The 27430-nt window shown below is 40.5% G+C and overlaps 1 protein-coding gene across 3 annotated transcripts in view; it reads left to right on the top strand.

The window, feature by feature from the left end:
* The window catches only part of ARHGEF28 (Rho guanine nucleotide exchange factor 28), a 313178-nt gene that overhangs the window by 38548 nt on the left and 247200 nt on the right, over nt 1–27430 (top strand). For all 3 annotated transcript variants that reach the window (XM_050793496.1, XM_050793501.1, XM_050793497.1), the window contains exon 2: nt 22959–23002. In XM_050793496.1, coding sequence (XP_050649453.1) covers nt 22970–23002 — 33 coding nt within the window. In that variant the 5' untranslated portion in view covers nt 22959–22969. The remainder of the gene's footprint in view (nt 1–22958; nt 23003–27430) is intronic.

The raw sequence follows: 27430 nt of genomic DNA, 5'->3' as shown, positions 1-27430 counted from the left end.
GTCTCGAACTCGTGACCTCAGGTGATCCACCCACTTCAGCCTCCCAAAGTGCTGGGATTACAAGCGTGAGCTACTGTGCCCAGCCAAAATCTGACCAATTTTCAAAGAAGGATGTGGGACACTTCTTCAGTGTGCAGGACTGCTCCTGTTACAGGACATTTAACATCGGTAGGCACTAGGCACCGAGTGCTGGATCTCTCCAGGACTGGCGTGCCCTTGTTTCTTTCCTCTGTCCTTGCAAGCAGGCACAGGTCTCCAGTAACTTAAAGACCAAAGTAAAACCAAAGCTCCCTTCATTTTATCTCCATTACACTTGAAATGGTAACTAGCAACTTTCTGGTTTACAAAGACTATGGCCATTTTGAGTCCTTGTCTTTCTTGGCCTCACCACAGTCCTCTGTAAGCTCCAAGCATTGTGCATTACTGTCGAACTATTTGTTTAGCTTTCGATTGTTGGCAAACAGTTCATGTGTTTGGACTTGGCCCTCTGTAAACTTTTCAAGGGCAGGACCTTGTATTTCTTCACGCCCTTCGTAATATTCAGGACGATTTTTAAAAATAAATATTTGTTAGTTGAAGATTTCTTTGTAACTTATCGGAGTGTTGTAGGAAAGTTCTTTTTTGGTTTAACTTTGGATTTTAAATGCTGACTCTCACAAGCTTCTGTTTTGTATGGGAGAGAAATTTGTAGTTCTTGTTCTCAGCATATGTAGTTACATTTGTGCAAGTCACAGGAGCCCTAGGGTGGAGGTAGATTTCAATCACAATAGCAATTTTTTGACTCACCTTTCACCAGTGAAACCATCTGATCTTCAGTTCTCAAATTGTTTCTTCTTTCTTAAGACACAACTTATGAGTCCTTTTCCCAGTGCAGGCTTTTCTGATGACTTCAGCCAGAAAGCCCTGTCTTTTCCTGAACTCTCACAACACTGATTGTTTAACTTGGTCATCCCCACATTTCCCTCCTTACTGCTCCACCTGCCTAGGTCACGCTACTTTTTCCACCAACACGGCTGTGGCCAAGGGGCCAGCAACCTGTCAAATCGTGGAACCAGTGGGTTCTTTTCAGTTCTTAATGTTGGTTTGCTTCATTTACCCTGACATTTGCCTTCTTGTGCATCTATTTATTGAAACTGTCTCCTTTCTTGGATTTTGTCACATACGCCGCTTCTACATTTCTAACTTAACAATGGAGTTGGGTGGTTGGGAGTGAGGGATCTGGATTTGAACCTTGTCTGGGTTTGAATCCTGGTTCTGTCACTTAGTTGTTGTGTGACCTTGGGCAAGGTGCTCAACCTCCCTGTGCCTCACTTTCCTTATATGTAAAATGGGGATAATAATAGTAAGTATTACTTATGGTTGTAAAGATTAAATAAACTAAGAAGCACTCAGAACATTGCCCCGTATAACAGAGTGCTCAAGAAATATCGGCTCTCATTGTTGTTTCTCAGACTATTCTTTCTCGATGTCTTTTGTGAGCTCCTCTTCCTCTAGTTTTCTCTTGGAGTTCTCCAAGTTTCTGTTCGAAAATAAGTCATTTTGGACTTGCAAGTAGCAACTCCCTTGATTATCTCATTTATATCCAATGGCCTTAACTACTATGTCAGATCAAAAATCTTTCTTTCCAACCCAGACTTCTCTTTCTGGAGCTTCAGAACTGTGTTTTCAACCCTTCCGAGACACAAGTCACCACATTTCATTGTTTTCTTCTTCTCATGTGCTTCTCCTTGGTCAACGGCACCATTCACCTAGTTTGCCATACTAGGAACCAAGGAGTCATGTTAATTCCCCCTAGTTCTTGTTTCCCACTACATCTAGTTCAGCACCAAGGCCTGTCCATTTTGTCTCCTAATATCTCTTGAATTTATCTTTCCTCTCCCTCTGACATTGCTTTCACTCAGCCTCTCAGTGTTCTTTGCCTAAAGGATCACAGTGGTCTCTTACTTAGTTTCCTTGACTTTGGTCTTTCTCCCCTTCTAGTCCATCCTTCACCTTCTGCCAGAAGATCTTAAAAAACAATTCGCCTCACATCCCTTCCCCACTTAAAAATCCACTTATTGGCTTGAAGTTCACAATACTTAGTAAAACGTATCATTGAGGTGCAGAAAAAGTTCCCATCCTTCTCTCCTGCCACCATTCCCTTAGTCTATTTATTTATTTTTTTAGAGACAGGGTCTTGCTCTTGCTTCCAGGCTGGAGTGCAGTGGTGCAATCACAGCTCACTGCAGCCTCAAACTCCTGGGCTCAAGAGATCCTACCTCAGTCTCCCAAGTAGTTGGGACTACAGGCACCTCTTATCACACCTGGCTAATTTGTTTCTGTCTTAGTCTGTTTTGTGCTGCTCTAATGGAATAACACAGATGGGGTAATTTATAAAGAAAATAAATTTATTTGGTTCATAGTTCTGGAGGCTAAGAAGTTCTAGCTGGTGCGGCTGAATCATCTCATGGCAGAAGGGCAAGAGAGCATGAGAGAGGAAGAGGGGGCCAAACGTCCTTTTGTAACAAACCCTCTCATGATAATAAACCCACACCCATGATAATGACATTAATCCATTCATGAGGGCAGAGTCCTCATGACCTAATCACCTCTTAAAGGCCCACCTCTCAATACTGTTGCATTGGGGATTAAGTTCCAACAGGTGCTTTTCTGGAGGACATATTCAAACCATAGCATTCTGCCTCTGGACCCCCCAAATTCCTGTTCTTCTCACAATGTAAAATACATTCATTTTATCCCAATAGTCTCAAAATCTTAACTCATTCCAGCATCAACTCAGAAGTTCAAAGTACAAACTGTCATATAAATCAGAAATGGGTAAGATTCAAGGCATGATTTACCCTGAGGCAAATTCCCTCCAGTTGCGAGCCTGTGAAATCAAAAGAATATGTACTTCCAAAATATAATGATGGGACAGGTATAGGATAGACATTCCCTTTCCAAGAGGGAAAAAAGGCAAGACAAAACGGGGGCCTGCTCCTGAGTAAGTCTAAAACCCATTAGGAAAAGCAACATTACGTCTTAAAGCTAGAGGATAATCTTTGATTCCATGTCCCACACCTTTGGCGCACGGGGATGGGGGTTGGACCTCCAAGGTCTTAGGAAGCCCTGCCCTATAGCATTGCTGGGCTCACTCAACCCAGCAGCTCTCACAGGTTGGAGGCTTGTGTCTGCAGCTTTCCCAGGCTGGAGTTGCAAGCTGGTGACCCTACAGTTCTGGGGTCTCAGGGGTTGCCTCACTGTCATGACTCTACTCGGAATTACCCTAGTGGAGGCTCTCTGTGGTGGCTCCATTCCTATGACAAGTCTCTGTGTTGGTTCCCAGCCTGTCCCAAGTGTCCTTTGACATGTAGGTGGATTCTGCCATGGCCCCACAGCTTCTGCATTCTGCACTCCTGCAGAATTAACACCATGTGGATGCTGCTAAGATTTGCTGCCTACACCTGTCAACTGAAGAATGATGAGGTTCATAAATTTGAAATGGAGAACTTTATTTCTCGTAAAGGGTTGCAGCCAGCAGAGTGGCCATTCTGACAGACTGGGAAGGGTAGCCTCCTGCCAGAAGCCCCAAAACAGACACTTTGAGAGAGGGACAAAAAGAACAAAAATGTTTGCTGAGCAAGGTGGCTGAATATAAATTCAGTAAGCTACAGGAGAAGCTATGAATATTTAGGAAAGGAGAAACATGAGCATGCACAGTTGAGCTTCATGTCCCTTCATGGGTCCCATGTTCAAAAACTGGCAGCCTTAGCATAATCCAAGGGTGGAGTTTTTGGTCCTCTGACCTCTGACCTCAAATGCTGAAGCAGAGGACACAGAAATCCTTACTGTGCATTCTCTGTAGACTGGTCAGAACCACTCCGTGGTGGGTGGTCTCTTAGGCAAAAAAGGAGGGGCAGCATCAGGTAGTTGGTTGATATCAGTGGTGGAGTCTTTTGAAAGAGCTGTAAAGCCTTGAGGAAAGAAAACCTCATTGTGGTTAGCTAGAGAGTGGTTGTAACAAGAGATGTGTCTGAGCCTCCATCCTATTGTGGCCAATAATTCAGTTTTCAAGGTTACTCTGGGGTCCCCTTTGCCAAGAGATGATCTGTTCAGTCAGTTGGGGACTTAGAATTTTATTTTTAGTTTACACACTTCCTGAAGTTGTGGCCTGAGCCACACTTGAGGCCCTTGAGCCATTCCTGGCATAACTAAGGAGTGTTGCCATAGAATATGGAGAGAAGAGACTTGAGGGCAACACTGGGAAACTAGCCCCAAGTTCCCAAGGATGCCCTGGGCCTTTCTTTTGACATATTTCCTTCTCCCCGGCCTTGGCACTCTGGACCTGTGATGAAAGAGGGTGACAACAGTAATCTCCAAAGTGCCATCAGGGCCATTCTCCCATCGTCTTGATGAATAGACTCTGGCTTGCTTCTATCCATATTAATCTCTCAGCAAACAGTTGATTGGCCACACCTTTGGTATTCTTTCCTGGACAGCTTTTCTCTTCTTTACATGGCTGGGCTGAGAGTTTCCCAAACCTTTATGTTGTGTGTTCCTTTCAATCATAAATTTCATTTAAAAATAATTTGCCTTCTCTCATTTTATTAGAAGTGGCCAAAGGAATATTATGATGCTTGAATATTATGCAGCACTTTGAATATTATGCTGCTTAGATATTTCTTTTGACAGATATCCTAGTTCATTTCTATTAGATTCTGCCTTCCACAAAGTCCTAAGACATGGACATAAATTTGACAAGTTCTTTGCAACTTTATAATGAGGATGGCATTTATTCCAGTTTTTAATATCTTGTTCCTCATTTCTGTCTGAAACCTCATCAGAATGTCCTTTACCATTCATATTTCTACCAAATTCTGATCATGGTGCTTAAGGAATCTCTAAGAAGATTTATGCTCTCCATACAGATCTTGTCTTCTGAGCCCTCACCAGCATTGCCTTGAGTGCTCCACTTATGGCAATCTAGGCTTTTTCTAGCTTGCCCCTCCAAATTCTTTCAGCCTCCACCCATTACCTAGTTTCAAAGCTGCTTTATTTTTGGGTGTTTGTTATGGTCAGTCCTCCTTCTCAGTACCAATTTCCTGTCTTAGTCTGTTTCATGCTGCTGTAGTGGAATAACACAGACTGGGTAATTTATAAGGAAAAGGAATGTATTTGGCTTATGGTTCTGGAGGCTGGGAAGTCCAAGACTGGGGGACCACATCTGCTTAGGGTCTTCTTGCCACACTATCCCATGGTGGAAGCTGGAAGGGCAAGAGAGCATGGCAGAGCAAGAGGGGGGCAAACCACTTTTATAACAAACCCACTCTCATGATAACAAAACCACTCATCCAATAACCACATTAATCCATTCACAAGGGCAGAGACCTCTTAAAGGTTCCACTTGTCAATACTGTTGCACGGGGACTAAGTTTCCAACCCATGCTTTTTGGGGAACACATTTGAACCACAATAACCACCCATATACGTTTTTCTTTTTTTTTTTTTGAGGCGGAGTCTCGTTCTGTCGCCCAGGCTGGAGTGCAGTGGCGCGATCTCGGCTCACTGCAAGCTCCGCCTCCCGGGTTCCCGCCATTCTCCTGCCTCAGCCTCCCGAGTAGCTGGGACTACAGGCGCCGCCACCACGCCCGGCTAATTTTTTTGTATTTTTAGTGGAGACGGGGTTTCATTGTGTTAGCCAGGATGGTCTCGATCTCCTGACCTCGTGATCCGCCCGTCTCGGCCTCCCAAAGTGCTGGGATTACAGGCTTGAGCCACCGCCCGGCCCCCATATACGTTTTTCTCAATAGTCCTGGAAGTGGTCATAGCCCTATGAATAGGCTGCCTGAAAATGCAGACAAAAGAGAGAGGTGGTGTTGTCTCTGAGTAGTTAGATTTATTAACTTCTAAGGACTCTTACTTGGAAACCCTTCTGAGTAGCAGGAAGACTTTTTGTGTGCCTGTGCCTCCACAACTACTCTTTCTGCTTCTACTTTTTTTTGTCTCTTCAGTCTATTCAGCAGTCTTTGGGTTAGTCTCATGAAAATAAAACTTTAGCTGTGAAATAAATTCTAAAAATGTTTTCAGTAGTAGCAAATTCATTGGAAAATGTAAATAATAATACTAAAAAAGAAAACACCACCTATAGTAGCCACCACAAAGGAGAAAAAACTAATAGGAGGTATACATTCTAGCATAATTTTTAATTGAAATTTTTATTGACATAATTGTAGACCCACATGCAGTTGTAAGAAGCAGCAGAGATACTTCATATACTCTGCCAAGTTCCCCCAATGGAAACATTTTATAAAGCCATATTCAGACTTGTTGTAGTCTCAATATAACAACCAATCTAGACATTGACACATGTTATCAGTTGTAAGAAACAATAGAGATACTTTGTATACTCTGCCCAGTTCCCACATTGGAAACATTTTATAAAGCTATATTCAGACTTGTTGTAGTCTTAATATAACAACCAGTATAGACATTGACACATTTTATCCATCTAATTCACGTTTACTAAGTTTTACTTTATTATTTAGAGACAGAATCTAACTCTGTCATCCAGGCTGGAGTGCAGTGGCACAATTTCCGATAGCTGCAACCTCTGCCTCCCAGATTCAAGCAATTCTGGTGACTCAACCTCCAGAGTAGCTGGGATTACAGGCATGCACCACCACACCCAGCTAATTTTTGTAGTTTTAGTAGAGGTGGGGTTTTGCCATGTTGGCCAGGCTGGTCTTGAACTCCTGACTTCAAGTGATCCACCCACCTTGGCCTCCTACAGTGCTGGGATTACAGGCATGAGCCAAGGTACTCGGCCAGTTTTACTTATACTTTAGTATGTGTGTTTTAAAATTTCAATACCATTTTATCATTTGTGTAAGTTCATGTGTCTACAACCACAGGCAAGATACTGAACAGTTCCAAAACCACAAGGATCCCTCCTGTTACCCTTTTATAGTCAGAGCCACCTCTATTCCTCCAGTGTGGTGTCTAACCTTTGGCAACCGCTAATCTGTCTTCCATATCTGTAAATTTTTCATTTAAAAATACTATATATATGGAATTATACAGATTGTAACCTTTGGGATTGACTTTTATCGCTCAGCATAATTTCCTGAGGTTTCATCCATGTTCTCATACGTATCAATAATTTGCTCCCTTTTATTGATATGTAGTATACATTGCTCTGGTCTCTGTTATCTATAATACTGAAGTTTAACCTGTTGAAAGACATTTGGGCTGATTCTAATTTTTGGCTATTACAAATAAGGCTGCTATGAGCAATCATGTACAGGTTTTTGTGTGAACACATTTTATTTCTCCAAGGGGAAAATGCCCTTTTGCACAGTTGCTGGTGGCAGTTGCATGTTCGGTTTTTAAGAAACTGCTAAACTGCTTTCCAGAGTGGTTTCATTGTTTTGTGTCTCTACCAGCAATGTATGAGTGATCCGGTTTTTCCACATCTGCTATAGCATTTGGTGATGGCACTATTTTTTTGTGTGTGTGTTAGCCATTTTGAATGGTATGCATTGATATCTCATTGCGGTTTTAATTTCCATTTCCCCAATGGCTAATGATGTTGAACATGTTCATTTGCCATCTGTATATCCTTTTTAGTGAAATGTCTGTCCATGTCTTTTGTCCATTTTCTAATTGCATTGTTTGAGAGTTCTTTATATGTTTTGCTTACTAGCCTTTTGATGGATATGTGGTTTGCAAATATTTTCTCCCACTCTGGAGCATGTCTTTTCATCCTCCTTACATGGGCTTTCACAGAACAGAAATTTTGATGTCTGGCATGGTTTAAAAGAAACATTCTTAGCCTTTTTTTTTTCGGGTCTACTGGGCCCTTGAGAATCTGATGAAAACTATAAAATAGTGACAGAAAAATGTACATGCACACAATAATTTGCATCTAATTTCATGGAATTCATGGCCTCTATAAAGTTTGTTGATGGACCATATGTTATGAACTCATGGCTTAATTAGTGTTGCATTAATTTCCAGCAATCCCACGTGAGACTCCAGGGAGAGTTACCCTCCCTCATCAAAGTAAAAAGTGGGAAACCCTGTAGCTTACAAAATAAGAGCAAGTTTCTTAGCCAGGCTTTATCTAGGACCTGACTCAAGTGTTCTTTTCACAGTGATACATTCCTTTACTTCTCTGGGAGGCATTGCCAGATTGCTATTTTAAACATTTGTAGATTGAAGAGCTACTCCACAAAGAAGAAATCTTTTCATATTGAACTCAGACTTTTAGGCATCAGCAAATGAATGAACTTTTGGGCTTTTGTACCTACCAGTTCAGTTTAGCAGCATGACTCTTGTCTATGTGATTTATTATTTTTCTTGCTCTACCTTTATAAAAATGAGGAGAAAATAAAGAAATAGAAATGAGATATTGAAGAAGCATGGATCTGATAAATTTGATATGATTACATGCAGTTGTGAGAAACAATACAGAGATACTTAGGTGTGCCCAAGCAGAGAATTGTCAGTATCAGCTGGGTTTTCACTGAACTTGATTATATATATTTTATTTATTTATTTGAGATGGAATCTCTCTCTGTTACCCAGGCTGGAGTACAGTGGCACGATCTCAGCTCACTGCGACTTCCACCTCCCAGTTTCAAGTGATTCTCCTGCCTCAGCCTCCAGAGTAGCTGGGATTACAAGTGCCTGCCACCACGCCCAGCTAATTTTTGTATTTTTAGTAGAGATGGGGTTTCACTATGTTGGTCAGGCTGGTCTCGAACTCCTGACCTCAGGTGATCCACCCGCCTTGGCCTCCCAAAGAACTTGATAATATATTTCATTGTGAGGGGAGAGCAAAAGTAAAGCACATGTAGGAAAAGCTAGAATGTATGTTGTTGAAAATTCTGGCTAAAAGGAAATGTGTAATTAACAGTGTTATTGCTAGATCTCTGGCAGAAGGACTCCTGGCCCCTATGAGTCTACTCATTTTTTGTCACAAATGTAGTATGTGTGTTTTAGGGATGGATTGTGTATAAACGTAGGAGGCTGATGATGTTTGCTCTCTCTGGTTCATAAACCTGTTGCTTCAACCCCTCAAACTCCTTTGTGTTTCCTAAAGATAACATGTGTCCATATCTGTCTTCATACTGAACCCCGACTTTCCATTTAGAGAACTTCTTTCTCTGTTCATTCTTGCCTGACATTACCATGTTCTGCCAGTCCAGTGGTCTTCCTGCTTGCATCCTCTAGCTTCTCATGAATGTAGATCTTATCATCCCAACTAGATTTTGAGCTCATCAATGATACAGTCAGCATTCTATATATTTTAATATCCTTCCCTAGATGGCCTGCATAGTGCTTTGCACATAGTAAGTGACAGTACATTGGGATTTGGACATGAAAGACATACTTTAGAAATTTATTGCTAATGAGGAAATTGATACCTTGGTAGGTCGTATCTTGCCCATGATGCTTGAGTGATGATTGAGCTTTGCGTTGACATGAACAATACATTAAACAGATTAATAGCGTAAGTAAGATTGTAAAGGGGATGTCTGATAGATTTAGAAAAAGCTTTTAAAGGGCTTAATCACTTTGTGTGTGTGCAAATATATCCTGAGAAATACAAGTGAGTGTGACAGGTTTGGCGGAACATTTTGTTAGCAGCTAGCTCGTGCTCCTCTTTGTACTTTATAAACATTAGGCTGCACAATTTCAGACTGACTGGCTCTCCTTCCTCCCTATCCCCATCACCACCATTAGTTTGAATTAATGAGATCTTAGTGAATAGTTACTGTGTTGTTTCCTTTCTAATCTTCAGACATCTCCCCACTGAGTTTACCAAATAATTCAACCCTTCCACTTAAAGCTGCTTAGACCTGCATAGCTCAGGTAGATAACTCTAGTCTGAAACAGGTCTATAGACACCGTTGTGTGCTCAATAATAGGTTTATTTCAAATGCTCTCTCCCTACCCATTTCCATTGTGCTGGCATTGAAGGTTTTTACTTAGACTTGGCCTTATCTCCCAGTAGTTTACTGTTCTTTTCCAGTTAGTATAACAGTTGTGAAATGCAATTATAAGCCTACATTCCTAGGTTAGTATAAGGAACTGTGAGTCAGCATTTCCTTCCAAATGCAGAAAGTTTCAAATTAACATGGCAAATAGAATTGCCTCAATAGTTGTTGCTCTGCCCTTTGAATTTTCAAACTGTAGGGGGACCATTCAGCTCCATAAAATCCAATAAAATTCTGTGGAGCTTTATGTCTTACATTTGTGTGGTACAATGTATTTGGAATTCCTGATCCCTGGAGGTTCCTCTGGGCCATCAGGTTTAGGCTGAGCTGGGTAGGGCTATTTCAGACCCTTCTGACCCCAATTACCAATTACTGCTGAGTCATTTTGGTCAGTTTAATATTTAGAGATTCTGAGTGATTTTATTTGAAATAAATATTCAAAGTCTTAAAAAATCCTTTTATATACTTAACATGTAGTAATAATAATAATAATTAATAGTTGCAACTAGCATTTAGTGTTTCTGGTAGACACTAGTTTTTTCTCTTTTTACCCTGTCAAATGTCTTAATCCTCCCAACAGTCTTTGGGGGAGGTATTATGATTAGTTCTACTTGACAGATGAGGAACTGGCCAAGGAAAGTAAAATAGTGAACCTAAAGTAGGCCAGGGCAGTGGCTCACGTCTGTAATCCCAACACTGGGAGGCTGAGGTGGGAGGATTGCTTGAGCTCAGGAGTTCAAGACCAGCCTGGGCAACATAGTGACATTCCATCTCTAAAAAAAAAAAAAAAAAAAAAAAAAAAAAGTGGGTGTGGTGGTGTGCTCCTGCAGTTCCAGCTACTTAGAGGGCTGAGGTTGGGGAGGATCACTTGAACTGGGGAGGTCAAGGCTACAGTGAGCCTTGATTGTGCCACTGCTCTCCAGCCTAGGTGACAGAGTGAGACCCTGTTTCAAAATAAAAACAAGGCCGGACGCGGTGGTTCATGCCTGTAATCCCAGCACTTTGGGAGGCCGAGGCGGGCGGATCACGAGGTCAGGAGATCCAGACCACAGTGAAACCCCGTCTCTACTAAAAATACAAAAAAAAAAAAAATTAGCCAGGCGCAGTGGCGGGCACCTGTAGTCCCAGCTACTTGGGAGGCTGAGGCAGGAGAATGGCGTGAACCCCGGAGGCGGAGCTTGCAGTGAGCTGAGATCTGCCCACTGCACTGCAGCCTGGGCAACAGAGCTAGATAGACTCCGTCCCCCTCCCCCCAAAAAATAAAAAAATAAAAAATAAAAACAAAACCCAAAACAAAACTACCATAGCTGAGATTCAATGCAGCTTGTTCCCAAGCCTGTATTCCTAACTGTGAAGTTTTGCTGCCTTTTAGCCAGGCAAATCACTGGCTTTCAGACCAGTTGTATGTTACAAAAGGACTTTATGCTGAGGCTACAGAGAACATGGGATGGGATCAGACAGGCTAGTTTTACATCTACTAAGCCATTTCTAGCTGCTGGACCTCAGTCAAGTGCCACAACTTTGCTGAGCTTTTCCTCATATGTAAAGTGAGGACAGGAACATGTGAGGTCCCCTTATCTGAAGATAGCAGGTATGATATTGTGAAATGTACACAGTATTTTGACTTCGTTCTTTCTACTGTTTCCTGGCAACAATGCCTAAAATCCTTAGAATCTCCCAAATGATGTATTTTTGTATGCTAATGAGGTGACTGGTGGCTGGAAGTCCCTAGGTAGTTTCAGGATAGGCACTGATCACAGGAAAGACTAAGGGAAGATTAGAGGATTGGGATATTCTGCTCCACCCCCCAACCTCTGGGGAGAAGAGGGGGCTGAAGGCTAAACTGATCACAAATGGCCGATGATGTAATCACTCATGCTTACATAATGAAGCTTCCTTGGAAACCCAAAAAGACTGGGTTCTTGGAACTACTGGATAGCTGAACACGTGGAGGTTCCTGGAGGGTGGTGCACCCAGGGGAGGGCAGGGAAGCCCCTTGCCCTTTTCCACATGCTTCACCCTATGTATGCATCTCTTCGTCTGTATTCTTTGTAATATCCTTTATAATAAACCAGTGCATGTAAGTGTTTCCCTAAGTTCTGTGAGCCACACCAGCAAATTAGTGAAACCTAGGGAGGGGGTTGTGAGATGCCTGATTTGTAGCCATTTGGTCAGAGCACAGGTGAAACACCTGGGACTTGCATTGGCATCAGAAATGCGGGACAGTCTTGTGGGACTGAGCCCTCAGCCTGTGGGATCTGATGCTATCTCCAGGTAGTGTGGGAACTGGAGGACACCCAGCTCCTGTCTGCTGCAGAATTGCTTGTTTGCTTCAACAAGCCAGGAAATTCCCCATCCCCCTGCTGAAGCATGTTGTGAGAGTACAGTAGAAGAAACTGTTTTTTTTTTTTTTCTACTGAGTGGGTCACAGGGAAAGTCCCTTTATGTGAATCTCCTTAAAACGGGGACCAACATTTCATAGGAAGCAGTGGTGGAAAAAAGATTTGCCTAAAGTTCCATTTTCTTTTTCTTTTTTTTTTTTTTTGAGACGAAGTCTTGCTCTGTCGCCCAGGCTGGAGTGCAGTGGCCTGATCTCAGCTCATTGCAAGCTCCGCCTCCCGGGTTCACGCCATTCTCCTGCCTCAGCCTCCTGAGTAGCTGTGACTACAGGCGCGCACCACCACGCCTGGCTAATTTTTTGTATTTTTAGTAGAGACGGGGTTTCACCGTGTTAGCCAGGATGGTCTCGATCTCCTGACCTCGTGATCCGCCCGTCTCGGCCTCTCAAAGTGCTGGGATTACAGGCTTTAGCCACCGCGCCCAGCCTCCATTTTCTGAAAATGAAAATAAAGTATGAAAATAAGCATATTTGTAAAGTTTGTGTTTTAATTCCTTGGCTAAAAAGGAACATAAGATCATGGTGAGCGGTACAGGCTCTGGAGCAGGCTGCATTTGAACACCAGCTCTGCTGTTTTCTAACTACGTAGTCTTATGCAAATTATATTTTTCAATTTTGTGGTAATTCTAGGAATGAACAGAACATGAACTCTGTGTGTGTGTGTGTGTGTGTGTGTGTAGTATGTGATTAATTAAGGAGGGGGGTATGAAATTTTCTGATCAAACTGATTGACTACACCATACATACAATCTACACTGTCACATTTGATTTTCTTTTCTTTTCTTTTTTTTGAGACAGAGTTTTGCTCTTGTCGCCCAGGCCAGAGTGCAATGGTGTGATCTCGGTTCACTGCAGTTTCATTCTCCTGGGTTCAAGTTATTCTCCTGCCTCAGCCTCCCAAGTCACTGGGATTACAGGTGCCCACCACCACACCGGGCTGATTGTTTTCTTTTCTTTTTTTTTTTTTTTTATACAGAGTTTTGCTCTTGTTGCCCAGGTTGGAGTGCAATGGCACGATCTTGGCTCACTGCAACCTCTGCCTCCTGGGTTCAAGTGATTCTCCTGCCTCAGCCTTCCGAGTAGCTGGGATTACAGGCACCTGCCACCACATCCAGCTAATTTTTTGTATTATTTTAGTAGCAATGGGGTTTTGCCATGTTGACCAGGCTGGTCTTGAATTCCTGACCTCAGGTGATCCACCCACCTCAGCCTCCCAAAGTACTGGGATTACAGGCATGAGCCACCACACCAGGCCTCACATTTGATTTTCAAAGTATGATTATGAGGGTCATTTTTATTAGAAATACCCAAAAACTTCTTCCATTTTCTCAAGGAGTGGGGAAGTGCTCTTATTCCTTTAATATGGACACTGTTACCTTTGAAACCTTTGTCTTATCATGATTTTCTTTTTAAGTTGTTAATGGGTCTCTGCCACATTCTCATTTAACTTGATAAGGGCTCATTTAACTTGATAAGGGTACATTTTGAAAATCTGCACCTAAAAAGTGAGCCTTTTTCTCTAGTTGTCAAGCTGCAAGTATTTTTCCCAATAGTTTTCCTTCAGGGTTTGTAGAATTAGGCATGGCCAATGGCATGTGGCAAGCTTATCAAGTTAAATTCTCATTGAATAATAGCTTCATATGTAATTTCAGCAGTTCTCATGATACTATTCTTTATTAAAAATGTCATGCTTTAAAAAATGTTCTAAATGTATTGTAAGTTGATTTGTCTTTTGTTTACACCATTCAGTAACAACACCAAGACCTATGCAAACAAACAATATACACAAAATCTGTTCTCTCTAAGTATGGAATGATTAGAGAATAGATGCCAGCATTCAGTGGAGTAGAGGGAGGGGAATAGAGAATGAACAGGGAGGCAGTTGCTTGCATAAGCTTTATTTTATAATGTAAGTGTTCAGTTCACTTTTTGAGTATTTTTATGTGTAGATAGCATTGGCTTCTTCATATAACCTTGTAATGACAGGGACTTGGAAAGGACTAGTTAAGTAACACGGATTTCCTATATATTCCTTTCAAGGCTGCTAAAAGGATCATCTGAAATGATATTTGTAGAATATTGAGCAAGGTGCCTGAGTATTACCTGTTAATTAGTTTTGTAAAAAGGCACACAAACCAATGTTTATTGACATATTCAAAGACAAAATTAAAGTCATAGGTTTTGTATTCATTCTGCCTTAGAATATTTTATTTAGATGCAAAAATGTGAGAAATTCAGAAAATTTCATAAAGTCAAGAATTGATATTTTTCTGTGTAAATGTTATATTTACTTTCTTCTTTTATTAAAAACATTTTTAGCCTGTTTAAAATAGTCTAATACTTTTTTTTAGAGTTAAGCAAGAAAAGATATTTGGATATTATGTATTCCTCATAAGTCTATAATACTGTATCTTGATGTTCTTTTTATAAGAGCTTCCCCCACTTGGGGAACAAACTTAAAAATTCTGGATGTGTAATAAGGCCCCAAGTCATTCCCTGGTGTCTGCCAGCAAATGTTTGGAAATACTTTGGTTTTTTTTTATATCCCAAGAAACATTTCTGGAAAATGTGGTACAATTTTTTTAAGTACTTGACTATGAGAAACTTGGTAATTGCAGATGAAGAACTCAAACTTTCACAGATAAAAGGAAATATAGAGGGTGGCATTTATATAGTGAAAAGTGACACCACATCAAGGACTTAAGCAGTTGTAACTTGCCTAGCAAATACAAACTTGTTTCATTATCAAACTTGGTGTGAAAGGAGGCATAGCATGGTTTAGCCACGTGACTCTGCAAGTGAGCACAGAACTCAGTGCTCTACTGTGAAAGAGGAATTAACTTGGAGAAAATCCAAATGAGAATATAAAATTTTAAAATATATTTCAGTTTGAAGTTTCATGGTTTTATTGAGTATATATTTGCTCTAGCATATTTTTTTCTACAATTAACCTGGGAAATTCTATAGGGCTTTTAGAAGGATTAGGACTGAGGGTGAGAACTGCGGGGACTTTATTTTTTTTTCAAGGAGTGAAAAGTGTTTGCTCTGAAAAACAAAATTAATTGCTGTTCAAATGGTTTTTAAATTTCAGTATTGAAAAATGGCAAATGGTAGAGTAATGAATAATGAAATACAAGTTATTGGATATAAAGTGAAATGTAAATAACATTGTCTAGCCCTTGACATTTCACCTCTTGCTGAGATCATAGTATAATCCAAATTTGAGGGAGGCCTTTGATGCAGCTGGTTTCTTCCTGACTGAAAAGTGCAAAGCGTTGGCATCTGGGTCCTTCGTGAAACTGTGTGATGCTGGACTTTGCACTGTAGTCCACTGTAGCCTGCCTTCTCACTGTGTAAATACACAACTACATGGGCTCTCGTGAGCTTGTCTCACGCCACAGGCCATGCCTCATTCTACAAAGCCTGAAGGAAAACTGCTGGGAAAAATACTTATAGCTTGACAACTAGGGAAAAAGGCTCACTTTTGGGGGCAGATCTTCAAAATGTACCCTTATCAAGTTTAAAAAAAAGGGGGGGGATTAGCATGTATTCTATTTAATGTATTTATTTATAAATCATTTATAAAACATATAAATCATATTACTGTAACAATGTATATATATATATTTGTTTTTTGACTGGGGACAGGGTCTTGCTCTGTTGCTCAGACTGAAGGGCAGTGGTGCAGTGGCATGATCATACCTCACTGTAGCCTGCAACTCCTGGGTTTGAGAGATCCTCCTGCCTCAGCCTCCTGAGTAGCTAGGACTACAGGCATGCACCACCATGCCTGGCTAATTTCAAAATTATTTTTGTAGAGACAGGGTCTTGCTATGTTGCCCAGGCTGATCTCAAACTCCATGACATGTTCCCTTTGGAAGATAAAAAAAACCAGACATATATTTCTCCAAAAATTTACAGAATGCCGTATGAGGGCTTTTGTGGGTAACAAACTTTAAATGATTTTTTTGTTTTTTTTTTGCAACAAAATCAATGGAAACATGGACAGATACTCTTTCAAAATGTTCTTACTGGCTGGGCATGGTGGCTTACGCCTGTAATCCCGGCACTTTGGGAGGCCAAGGCAGGCAGATCACTTGAGGTCAGGAGTTCGAGACTAGCCTGGCCAACATGGTGAAATCCTGTCTCTACTAAAAATACAAAAATTAGCTGGGTGTGGTGGCATACAGCTGTAATCTCAGCCACTTGGGAGGCTGAGGCAGGAGAATCATTTGAACCCAGGAGGTAGAGGTTGCAGTGAGCCAAGATTGCGCCACTGCACTCCAGCCTGGGCCACAGAGCGAGACTCTATCTCAAACAAAAAAAAAAAAAAAAAAAGTTCTTACTGTGGCATGTACTATCTATAATCTGTTTCTTTTGAAATACATTTTCTCTTTCACTTATTAAAATATCACTTTTTTTTTTTTTCCTGAAATGGCAGGTCATAAAAAGAAAAAGAAAATTACTTTTTTCTTGAAGGAACAGGCTAATTGTTTGAAAAACCAGTAAGTTTATAACACTTCTATTTTTGTAAGAGAAAATTATGTAGTACATGTTTAAGTTTGACAACTTTTTTTTTTTTTTTTTTTTTTTGAGATGGAGTCTCGCTCTGTCACCCAGGCTGGAGTGCTGTGGCCGGATCTCAGCTAACTGCAAGCTCCGCCTCCCGGGTTCCCGCCATTCTCCTGCCTCAGCCTCCCGAGTAGCCGGGACTACAGGCGCCCGCCACCTCGCCCGGCTAGTTTTTTTTTGTATTTTTTAGTAGAGACGGGGTTTCACCTTTTTAAAGTACTTTGCCACAATATAACCAGCACATCTCAATGTAGTATAGATTTTTATGGTTACTTCCTATCTCATTACATACACTGCAAAGATTTGACCACATTGGATTTCTTATTTCCACAAAATTAACCATGTTGATTGATTAATGTCCCATAGAACATTTTGTGCTTTTGGCTTCAAGTTCTTTGTCGCAGTACCTTGCTCATGAATGACAAAGTGAATGAATCTCGTGTGTGGTGTTTTTTAAACTACTTATAAGAGCAGCTGCCTTACCAGTGGTTGTACTTGAACAGTTTTTGATAGAACACTATTTTTTATTAAAAAAGCAATTCACAGCTGGGCACCGTGGCTCACACCTGTAATCCCAGCACTTTGGGATGCCAAAATGGGTGGATCACCTTAGGTCAGGAGTTCAAGATCAGCCTGGCCAACATGGTGAAACCCCATCTCTACTAATAATACAAAAATTAGCTGGGCATTGTGGTGGGCATCTGTAGTCCCAGCTACTCAGGAGGCTGAGGCAGGAGAATCACTTGAACCTGGGAGGCAGAGCTTGCAGTGAGCCGAGATTGAGCCACTGTATTCCAGCCTGGGCAACAGAATGAGATGCCATCTCAAAAAAAAAAAAGTAATTCACTCTTCAGAATATGTCTCCATATTCTCACTTAAAATGATGGGTTTTGGATGGGAGGGGAGTGAGGGATAAAAGACTACACATTGGGTACAGTGTACACTGCTCGGGTGATGGGTGTACCCAAATCTCAGAAATCACCACTAAGGAACTTATCTATGTAACCGGACACCACGTGTTTCTCCAAAAACCTATTGAAATAAAAATAAAAATTAAAAAAAATTTGAGTATATTTTATTATCAGAGAAAATCTAGCAAATGCCACACGAGTTGTGGAAAACATCTGTACTTTTTCCTAAGTGTACAGCAAACTTGCACAATTGAATTTGCTCTGATAGACTTGTTTTTTAAAATATTCAACAGTCTTCCATAGTTTTACTCATAAAGAAATGCATTTTATCTTTTTTGTCTTTAGAGATGGAGTGTCGTCATGTTGCCCAGGCTGGTCTCAAACTCCTGGGCTCAAGCAATCCACCTGCCTCAGCCTCCCAAAGTGCTGGGATTATAGGCATGAACCACTGAGCCTGGCCAAGGAATACATTTTAGTTTGCTGCTTTATTTCTCTGTATTATTTCTGCTATTTTTTCCCTCTTTTTTTTTTTTTAAATTATACTTTAAGTTCTAGGGTACATGTGCACTATGTGCATGTTTGTTACATATGTATACATGTGCCATGTTGCTGTGCTCCACCTCATTTACATTAGGTATATCTCCTAATGCTATCCCTCCCCACTCCCCCCACCCCACAATAGGCCCTGGTATGTGATGTTCCCCTTCCTGTGTCCTGGTGTTCTCATTGTTCAATTCCCACCTATGAGTGAGAACATGCAGTGTTTGGTTTTCTGTCCTTGTGATAGTTTGCTCAGAATGGTTTCCAGCTTCATCCATGTCCCTACAAAGGACATGAACTCATCCTTTTTTATGGCTATATAGTATTTCATGGTGTATATGTGCCACCTTTTCTTAATCCAGTCTATCATTGATGGACATTTGGGTTGGTTCCAAGTGTTTGCTATTTCTGCTTTTTTTTAAAAAATTTTTTTTTAAGCTACCACATTTCCTATACTAATGCATTTTTTTGAGGGGGCTATTAAGTGGAAATCTCAAAGTACTAGGATTATGTACAAAAATACATAAGGATCTTTTTTTTTTTTTTTTTTTTTTTTTTTTTTTTTTGAGTTGGAGTCTCGCTTTGTCGCCCAGGCTGGAGTGCAGTGGTGAGATCTGCAAGCTCCGCCTCCCGGGTTCACGCCATTCTCCTGCCTCAGCCTCCCCAGTAGCTGGGACTACAGGCGCCCGCCACCACGCCCGGCTAGTTTTTTGTATTTTTAGTAGAGATGGGGTTTCACCGTGTTAGCCAGGATGGTCTCCATCTCCTGACCTCGTGATCCGCCCGCCTCAGCCTCCCAAAGTGCTGGGATTACAGGCATGAGCCACTGCGCCCGGCCAAGGATCTTCTAATTTTATCGTCAAGTTAAGCAAATTTTGTGAAAGACTGGAATTGTATGAGGCATGACTATAAACATAGATGACAAATTGCTAATATATTGAAGTGCAGCAGACATTTAAGATGAGGATCATAGTATGTGCTAGTGGATATAAATTAATTTTTTAAATGCCTTCTTGATAATTTAGAATTTTGGAGGGATCAGCTTATTGATGTTCTTGGGTTGGCCATTATTTTTATTTTATGGGTGGCTGGTGAACAATTTATATTCGGAATAGGAGTCTCAGTTCTTTCATATTCTTGTTAGTATTATCTTTAATTTGAAGTTTCTCACACTCTGGTTTGTAAAGTTAGTTTCATTAAAAATTGATGAATATAAGCTGGGCATGGTGGCTCACACCTGTAACCCTAGAACTTTGGGAAGCTGAGGCAGGCAGATCACTTGAGGTCAGGAGTTGGAGACAATCCTGGCCAACATAGTGAAACCTCATCTCTCCTAAAAAATACAAAAATTAGCTGGGCATGGTGGTGCATGCCTGTGATGCCAGCTATTTGCTAGGCTAAGGCACAATAATTGGTTGAACCCGGGAGGCAGAGTTTGCAGTGAGCCGAGATCATGCCACTGTACTCTAGCCTGGGCAATAGAGCGAGACTCTGTCTAAAAAAAAAAAAAAAAAATTGATTATTTTCTGTAATCCCAGCACTGTGGGAGGCCAAGGCAGGAGGATCACTTGAGGCCAGGGGTTTGAGACGACCTAAACAATGTAGCAAGACCCTATCTCTAAAAAAAAAAAAAAAAACAAAAAAACAAAAAAACAAGTTAGCACACCTATCATCTTAACCATGTGGGAGCCTGAAGCAGGAGGAGCGCTTGAGCCCAGGATATCAAGGTTACAGTGAACTATGATTGTACGGCCGCATTCCAGCCTGGATGGCAGAGTGATACTGTTTCAAATAGTAACAATAATAAATGGATTATTATAATCTATAAACCCATTTAAGTGGGTCCACATAAACTGCCACAGGACATGATATTTTAAATAAAATTGAGGGCTGAGAAGGGCCCTGTTGTCAAACCCTCTGCCTTGTAGGACCCTCAGTCATCTCTCAAGATATCTCAGGAAACATGTCTTGGGACCTAGGAGGGTGCTATCACCAGTGTGTATATGAAGTATTAGTAAAACTTAAATTGTTTTATAAAAAATACCTAAAAATAGAACTTTTCATATTCGCTTTCTTGCCAAGTGTATCCTTTGGGGATTACTGTACTAAATGTCACAATTCATTCATTCTTTTTTTTTTTTTTTTTTTTTGAGATGAAGTTTCACTCTTATTGCCCAGGCTGGAGTACAATGGCACAATCTCAGCTCATTGCAACCTCTGCCTCCTAGGTTCAAGTGATTCTTCTGCCTCAGCCTCCAGAGTAGCTGAGACTACTGGTGCCTGCCAGCATGCCCAGCTAATTTTTGTGTTTTAGTAGATATGGGGTTTCACCATGTTGGTCAGGCTGGTCTTGAACTCCTGACCTCAGGTGATCCACCCACCTCAGCCTCCCAAAGTGCTGGGATTACAGGCGTGAGCCACTGTGCCTAGCCCCACAATTCATTCTTAAGAGAAGCCCCTAAATTACTGCAGCAGGGCTGAGGCTGGACATGATGGTGCACACTTGTAATGCCAGCCACTCGGGAGGCTAAGGCATAAGAATCACCTGAACCTGGGAGGCAGAGGTTGCAGAGCCAGGCTTGGCCTAAGGAGCAGAACCCAGGCCTCAGGTGTGCAGTGGGAAGGAGGCAAGGGTGCAGGGACAAGTGAGTCTCCCTGTCTGCCCCATTTAGAATTCTCATGCAACCTGCTCCTCCCTGTCTCCCAATCTTTCATTCTCTTTTGTTCAGCTTGGAACTCCTTGAAGGCTGGACCACTTTCTGGCAGACCCAGAAGGCATGTCTTTATTATCTTTGTGTAATACCTGGCCCACAGTTGGTGTTCAGTGAGTGATGCTGGGTTTTTTTGTTTTTTCTAAGTAGGAAACAAGTTTCTAAGTGCTATTTGTTTACTTTAAAATTTTTAATTGTGGCAAAATAGACAACATAAAAATTACCATCTTAACCATTTTTAACACAGGCCAGTAGTGGTAAGTATATTTGCATTGCTGTGAAACCATAACCATTGTGCATCTCCAGAACACTTTCATCTATGCAAAACTGAAAGTCCCTATCCAATGAACAATACACTCCTGTGTACCCCACCCCGGCAACTACCAATCATTTTTTTTCTGCTTCTCATGTCAAACTCATGTTTGATTACTCTAGGTACCTCATATAACTGGCATCATAGAGTATTTGTCCTTTCTGTCTGAGTTATTTCACTTAGGGTAATGTTGTCAAGGCTTGTCCAGTTGTAGCATTTGTTGGAATTATATTCCTTCTTAAGGCTGAATAACATTCCACTGTATGTACACACCACATTTTGTTTATCCATCCATCTGTGCTATTTTAAAGGGGCAGGCACACCCAGAAGCAGATCCAGGTGCGCACGCCTGGCAGAGAGGTTGGTTAGCTTGACAGTGGGCTGCATCCTACCCATGCAATCATGCAGCTGAACTCTCTGGCCCTCTGTGTAAGGGAGGCAATAGAACTATCTTGTCACTGTGCTGTTCTGCCTCACCTGGCCAAAAGTGGACTCTGACTTTGGAATTACCTGTGAGCCAAGCGATGAACACAGGTGAAACTTTCAGCATGCTTATGTTGACCTTTCTTGGCTTTCTGAAATATTTTTATTTTAGGAGCAGTCTATGGGATAGTGTCTGGGGTCACAGGGTTTCCATATGTGTGGAAACTAATATAAAATAATAAGGTGGTGGGATATATATTTTTTCAAATTCAAATTATTTTGCTTCATGTAGACACGACATGTACTATAATTACTATGATTTTTTATTTCGATAATATATGCAAGACTTACCATTTGAACCATTTTTTCAGGTACAACTCAGTGGAACTAGGTACATTCACATTGTTGTGCAACCATCACCCCCACCAGCCATCTCCAGAACTTCTTTGTCTTTCCAAACTGAAACTCTATAGACATTAAATAACTCTCCATTCTCCCCAATGTCCAGCTTCTGGTAATCTCTATTCTACTTTCTTTTTCTATGAGTTTGACTATCTAGATACCTCATTTAAGTCAAATCATACAGTATTTGTCCTTTTGTGATTGGCTTATTTTACTTAGCGTAGTGTCTTTAAGGCTCATTCATGTTATAACACGTACTAGAATTTTGTTTCTTTTTAAGGTTGAATAATATTCCATTGCATGTGTATACCACATTTTGATTATCCATCTGTCAGTGGACATTTGTTTTTTTTCCTATCTTTTGGCTATTGTGAATAATGCTGCTATGAACATAGGTATAAAAATTTGTTTGAGTCCCTGCTTTCAATTCTTTGGGTATATACCTGGAAGTAGAATTGCTAAGTCATATGGTAATTCTACGTGTAATTTTTTGAGAGGCCATCATATTGTGTTCTCGAGAGGATATGTTATTTAGATAGCATGTTAGTCCTTCATTCTTTTATATTTTGTCTCTGCAGTTTTCCTATCTAATGAGTTTGCTCCTCCCTCCACAATGTTGATAACTGCAGGCAGGACAGGGAGAGCTCAGCTGGTGGGTTCCATGGGGCCTCCTGCAATAACTGCTCTTGTTTACTATTTTCATTGCAGATGCGAAAGCCATGGAGTTGAGCTGCAGCGAAGCACCTCTTTACGTAAGTTGCTAAGCACTGGGCTTCAGGTCCAAGGGGCCCTTTCTTAACTCCAAACCATGTGACTGAAGTGGGGAGAAATGTTTTTCTTACTATTGAGTTAAGACTTTTTAAAAACAATACACTGACCATTACTGTCTAGTTCAAGTATTTGCATGGAGCCTTTTAAAACTGGTTGGCTCCTATTTTAAAGTCTGGTTTTTATATTTCCCTCAGTATTTTTTTTAACTGTGTAATTTCTGGACTCAGAAACACTCACTTCACTCATATAAGTGGTGTGTGAACATATTATTTTATGATTATATCCTGATAATAGTCAATAACTTCTCTGTGTGTCTTTTTGAGGGGAAGGTTTCGTGATAATTGTGTTAGCTAAAAGTACGAAATAAGAATTCAAACAAAAAGTGCTGGGACATAAACAGAAGTGGGAGTTGGCACTGGGGGACAGGAATGCCCAATGAGATTTGTAGTTAGATGTGCTGTCTAGGCCCAGGAGGATGCCATTCTGAGAACAACTCCTCGGGTTAACAGGGAAGTGAACAGATTGTTTCCTCACACAGAAAATGGCAGATGGGCTCATCTCGCCTCATTCCTTCTGATTTCAAACAAAACTTCCTTTGTTGGAAGGGAACTGTGTTGGTGTGGGGCGGACCTGGGCAGGTGAGCCTGAATGTGTGAGGAAACCAGGGTTTAGAACAAAATTTCAAGGAATTGAAACAGTTTTGTTTTGTTTTGTTTTGTTTTGTTTTGTTTTGAGACAGAGTCTTGCTCTGTTGCCAGGCTGGAGTGCAATGGTGGGATCTCGGCTCACTGCAACCTCTGCCTCCCAGGTTCAAGCGATTCCCCTGCCTCAGCCTCCCAAGTAGCTGGGACTACAGGCATGCACCACCACACCTGGCTAATTTTTTTGTATTTTAGTAGAGATAGGATTTCACCATGTTGGCCAAGATGGTCTTGATCTCCTGACCTCGTGATCCAAATGACTCAGCCTCCCAAAGTGTTGGGATTACAGGTGTGAGCCACCATACCTGGCCAGAATTGGAACAAATTTAATCAGAATCCTCAATTGATGAGAATAGATTCATCCACTTCCTACACTTCATTACCCAGCCAAGTTCCTACTCACTCACCCTCACTCCCTTCAACACACCACACATACTTCTCTGGAGGAAGACAGAGTCATGAACCAAATTGATTCCAGAATAGTAGAAAAGTTGCCCCTTGGGTTGCCCAGTGATCTCTAGTACTCTCTCTAGGTTGTGATTTTCAGGCCATAAAATGTGCCTGTAGACAGTAGGGTTTGGCCCAGCCATGATTAAAGGTTTAAAAAAAAAAAAAAAAAGGCTGGTCTGACACTAAATTGTAGAGTACTCCCAAATCTTACTGTTGTTTTTTCTGTGTGTGCCTTCCTATTCCTTACTCATTCCACCCTCCTTCCCTACCTCAAAACAGACAAATCCACAAGCCTAATCATGATAGAAGCCTTGTAGCTGACCAACCTCCTCATGTAGCTGTTTTGAACAGAGTTACTAGATTGTGACCAGATTTGGGGAAAAACTAATACACATTGCCCAAGAAGAGAAGAGATTTAAATGAATCAAATAAAAACAAAAACAAGTTTTTCTAGTTATTAAAAAAAATGCTGATTAGAGTAAAATGAAAAGGATAGGAAAGTGTTAAGAAAATGTCATAATTGCACCCCCTATGGATAATGTTATTATATTGAAATACTGATATATTTTATCAATTTTAAGGTGTAATTTTTTTTCTCATTTTAACATCTCTAAAATTGAGATGCTCTTACATTCGCTGTGCTTCTTGGCAGATGTCATTGCCTACACGTGTGTTACCTTGGTCACAGAGTTTCATATTATTGTCATTTCAGTTTATATACCTTGCTGGTACTACATAAGTTAATTGCTTTCAAAATGACTTCACCATGATCTAGCATTATAAGGCAAAGTTACTATGTAACTAGAAAGACATGGAATTTTTTTTTTCTTTTATAAGGCAAAGTTACTTTGTAACTAGAAAGACATGGAATTTTTTTTTCTTTTTTTTTGGGATGGAGTCTCACTCTATTGGCAGGCTGGAGTGCAGTGGCGCGATCTCAGTTCACTGCAACGTCTGCCTCCCAGATTCAAGCAATTCTCCTGCCTCAGCCTCCTGAATAGCTGGGTCTACAGGTGCGTGCCATCATGCCTGGCTAATTTTTGTATTTTCAGTAGAGATGGGGTTTCAGCATGTTGGCCAGGATGGTCTCGATCTCTTGACCTCGTGATCCACCCGCCTCAGCCTCCCAAAGTGCTGGGATTACAGGGGTGAGCCACCACGCCCGGCCAAGACATGGAAATAACAGCATGTTACATGATAAAAATCTATGTATAGATTAATTTAGAAAAGATCTTTTGATAAATATAAGATTCTAGGTAATTAAAAATTATATCCTAATTGGCAATTTTTCTTTTCTAGTAGAATATTAAATGTATGTTATAAATAATGATATCTTAGATAAAATATATGAAATATATTTAACATAACTCTTACTACATATGGTAGAGTGTATACCTTTTTTTAATTTAATTTAACATTTTTGGTCAATATTATTGCAAACTGACTTAAGCCAATCTAGCCACCTGGCCTCATCCAGTAAGAGGTCAGTAGAGACATGCTATAATGAAAACAAGTCTTAAACCAAAATCTACCAGATGAGTAATGTTGTGCAGACACAGCAGACTCAAAACTCTCCTACAATTTGTTTCTGTATTTTGGGGAAGAAACTGCTCTCTGCCCTTCTGTCTTCAGAGGTTTGATAAATATTCACTTCTAGTTTCTCTTAGTTTACTATATTTTGGTTCATAAACCCTTAATATTTTTTCTTATTTATATATATTTATTGTAAGACGTTAGAAAGAGACACAGCAAAAAGAAAAAATTAAAACCTCATGTTTAATCCCATGATGAATGATAAGCTCTGTTGACATTTTGATACAGATTTTTCCAGAGTTTTATCTGTATCTGTGTTGAATTTTAGCAAGGGTTCTTTTGACATTTATTTAGTTGATACTGTGTTTTCTCATTTGATTGTGATTTATTGCATCTCTTAATTTTGGAGACTTTAATGTATGTACTTCTAGTAATCCTACTTAGTTATTTTGACTATTTCTTTTGGAAAAACAAATTAAAATAACTCTGGCAAGTGTATAATAAAGATACCCTCTCCATTGGAAATTGTGAAGAGTCCATTACATATTAGGAGGCTGTATTAAAATTATAGAATAACACTATGCATAATTGTATGTTAATGCCCTAGAAAAATCTAATTACAACAGACTTTAAAAAATATATAAATTAATAAGATTTACCTGGAGGACAATTAGATTACATAAGTGGAACAATAATCAGGAAGGAAAAGAATTGATTGAAATTATTCCCCAATTTCTACCCACCTCTCGAAAAAGGGCACCTCATTCAGATGGGTCTTATAGGTGATTTTTTATTTCTTTGCTTATAATCTGTTTTGATGGAATTCTTATAACATTTTTATGGCTAAAATGCTTCTTTGTCTCTATTTGTCGGGTCACTATAGAGAATCTTTCCTGAAGATGATAGACAACTTTATACCTATAGAAAATCTACAGATGTAAATATTTTCTTAAATTCCCCCTGCATTTTGCTTGGATTGATGAAGAACACTTTCGATTTTTCTTTTTAAAGATTGTTTCTTCCACTATTGTTTTCCCCTTCTAGATAGAACAACTAATATCCAAAGATTGGATTTTTTTTTTCTTTTTGGGGAGAAAGGAGGGTTGCATTCTGGAAAAATTTTTTTTGAGACTGAGTCTTGCTTTGTCTCCAGGCTGGAGTGCAGTGGAACGATCTTGGCTCACTGCAACCTCAGCCTTTCAGGTTCAGGTGATTCTCCTGCCTCAGCCTCCTGAGTAGCTGGGACTACAGGGGCCCACCACCACTCCTGGCTAATTTTTTTGTATTTTTAGTAGAGACAGGGTTTCACCATGTTAGCCAGGATGACCTCAATCTTTTGACCTTGTGATCCACCCATGTCGGCCTCCCAAACTGCTGGGATTACAGGCATGAGCCACCGCGCCCAGCCAAGAATGTTTTTATCTTTGTTTTCCACTTAAGTTTTCAGTAGCATCAAGTTGTTTTTTTGTGCTTGCCAGCACAATTTTTGATTCCAGCACTTTTAGTTTTTATGTAGCATTGTCAAATCTTGGCCATTTTATGCGCACATAGTTTTATAGAGATAATCTTTTACATTTTATTATGAGCACACGCAAAAATTATTATTTTTTTTCTATACCTTTCAGGAATCTGTTTCAGAAGCAGGTGCAGTCTTTGGCTCTGCCTCTTGTGCTGTAGAATTTTTTTTGGCTCATTTCTGTTTGCTCGTTTTTAGGAAGGAGATTC

This window comes from Macaca thibetana, chromosome 6 (genome assembly GCF_024542745.1).
Source record: "Macaca thibetana thibetana isolate TM-01 chromosome 6, ASM2454274v1, whole genome shotgun sequence".
Lineage (NCBI taxonomy): Eukaryota > Metazoa > Chordata > Mammalia > Primates > Cercopithecidae > Macaca > Macaca thibetana.
The sequence above is the reverse complement of the archived record's forward strand: the minus strand, read 5'-3'. Positions and strand labels throughout refer to the sequence as shown.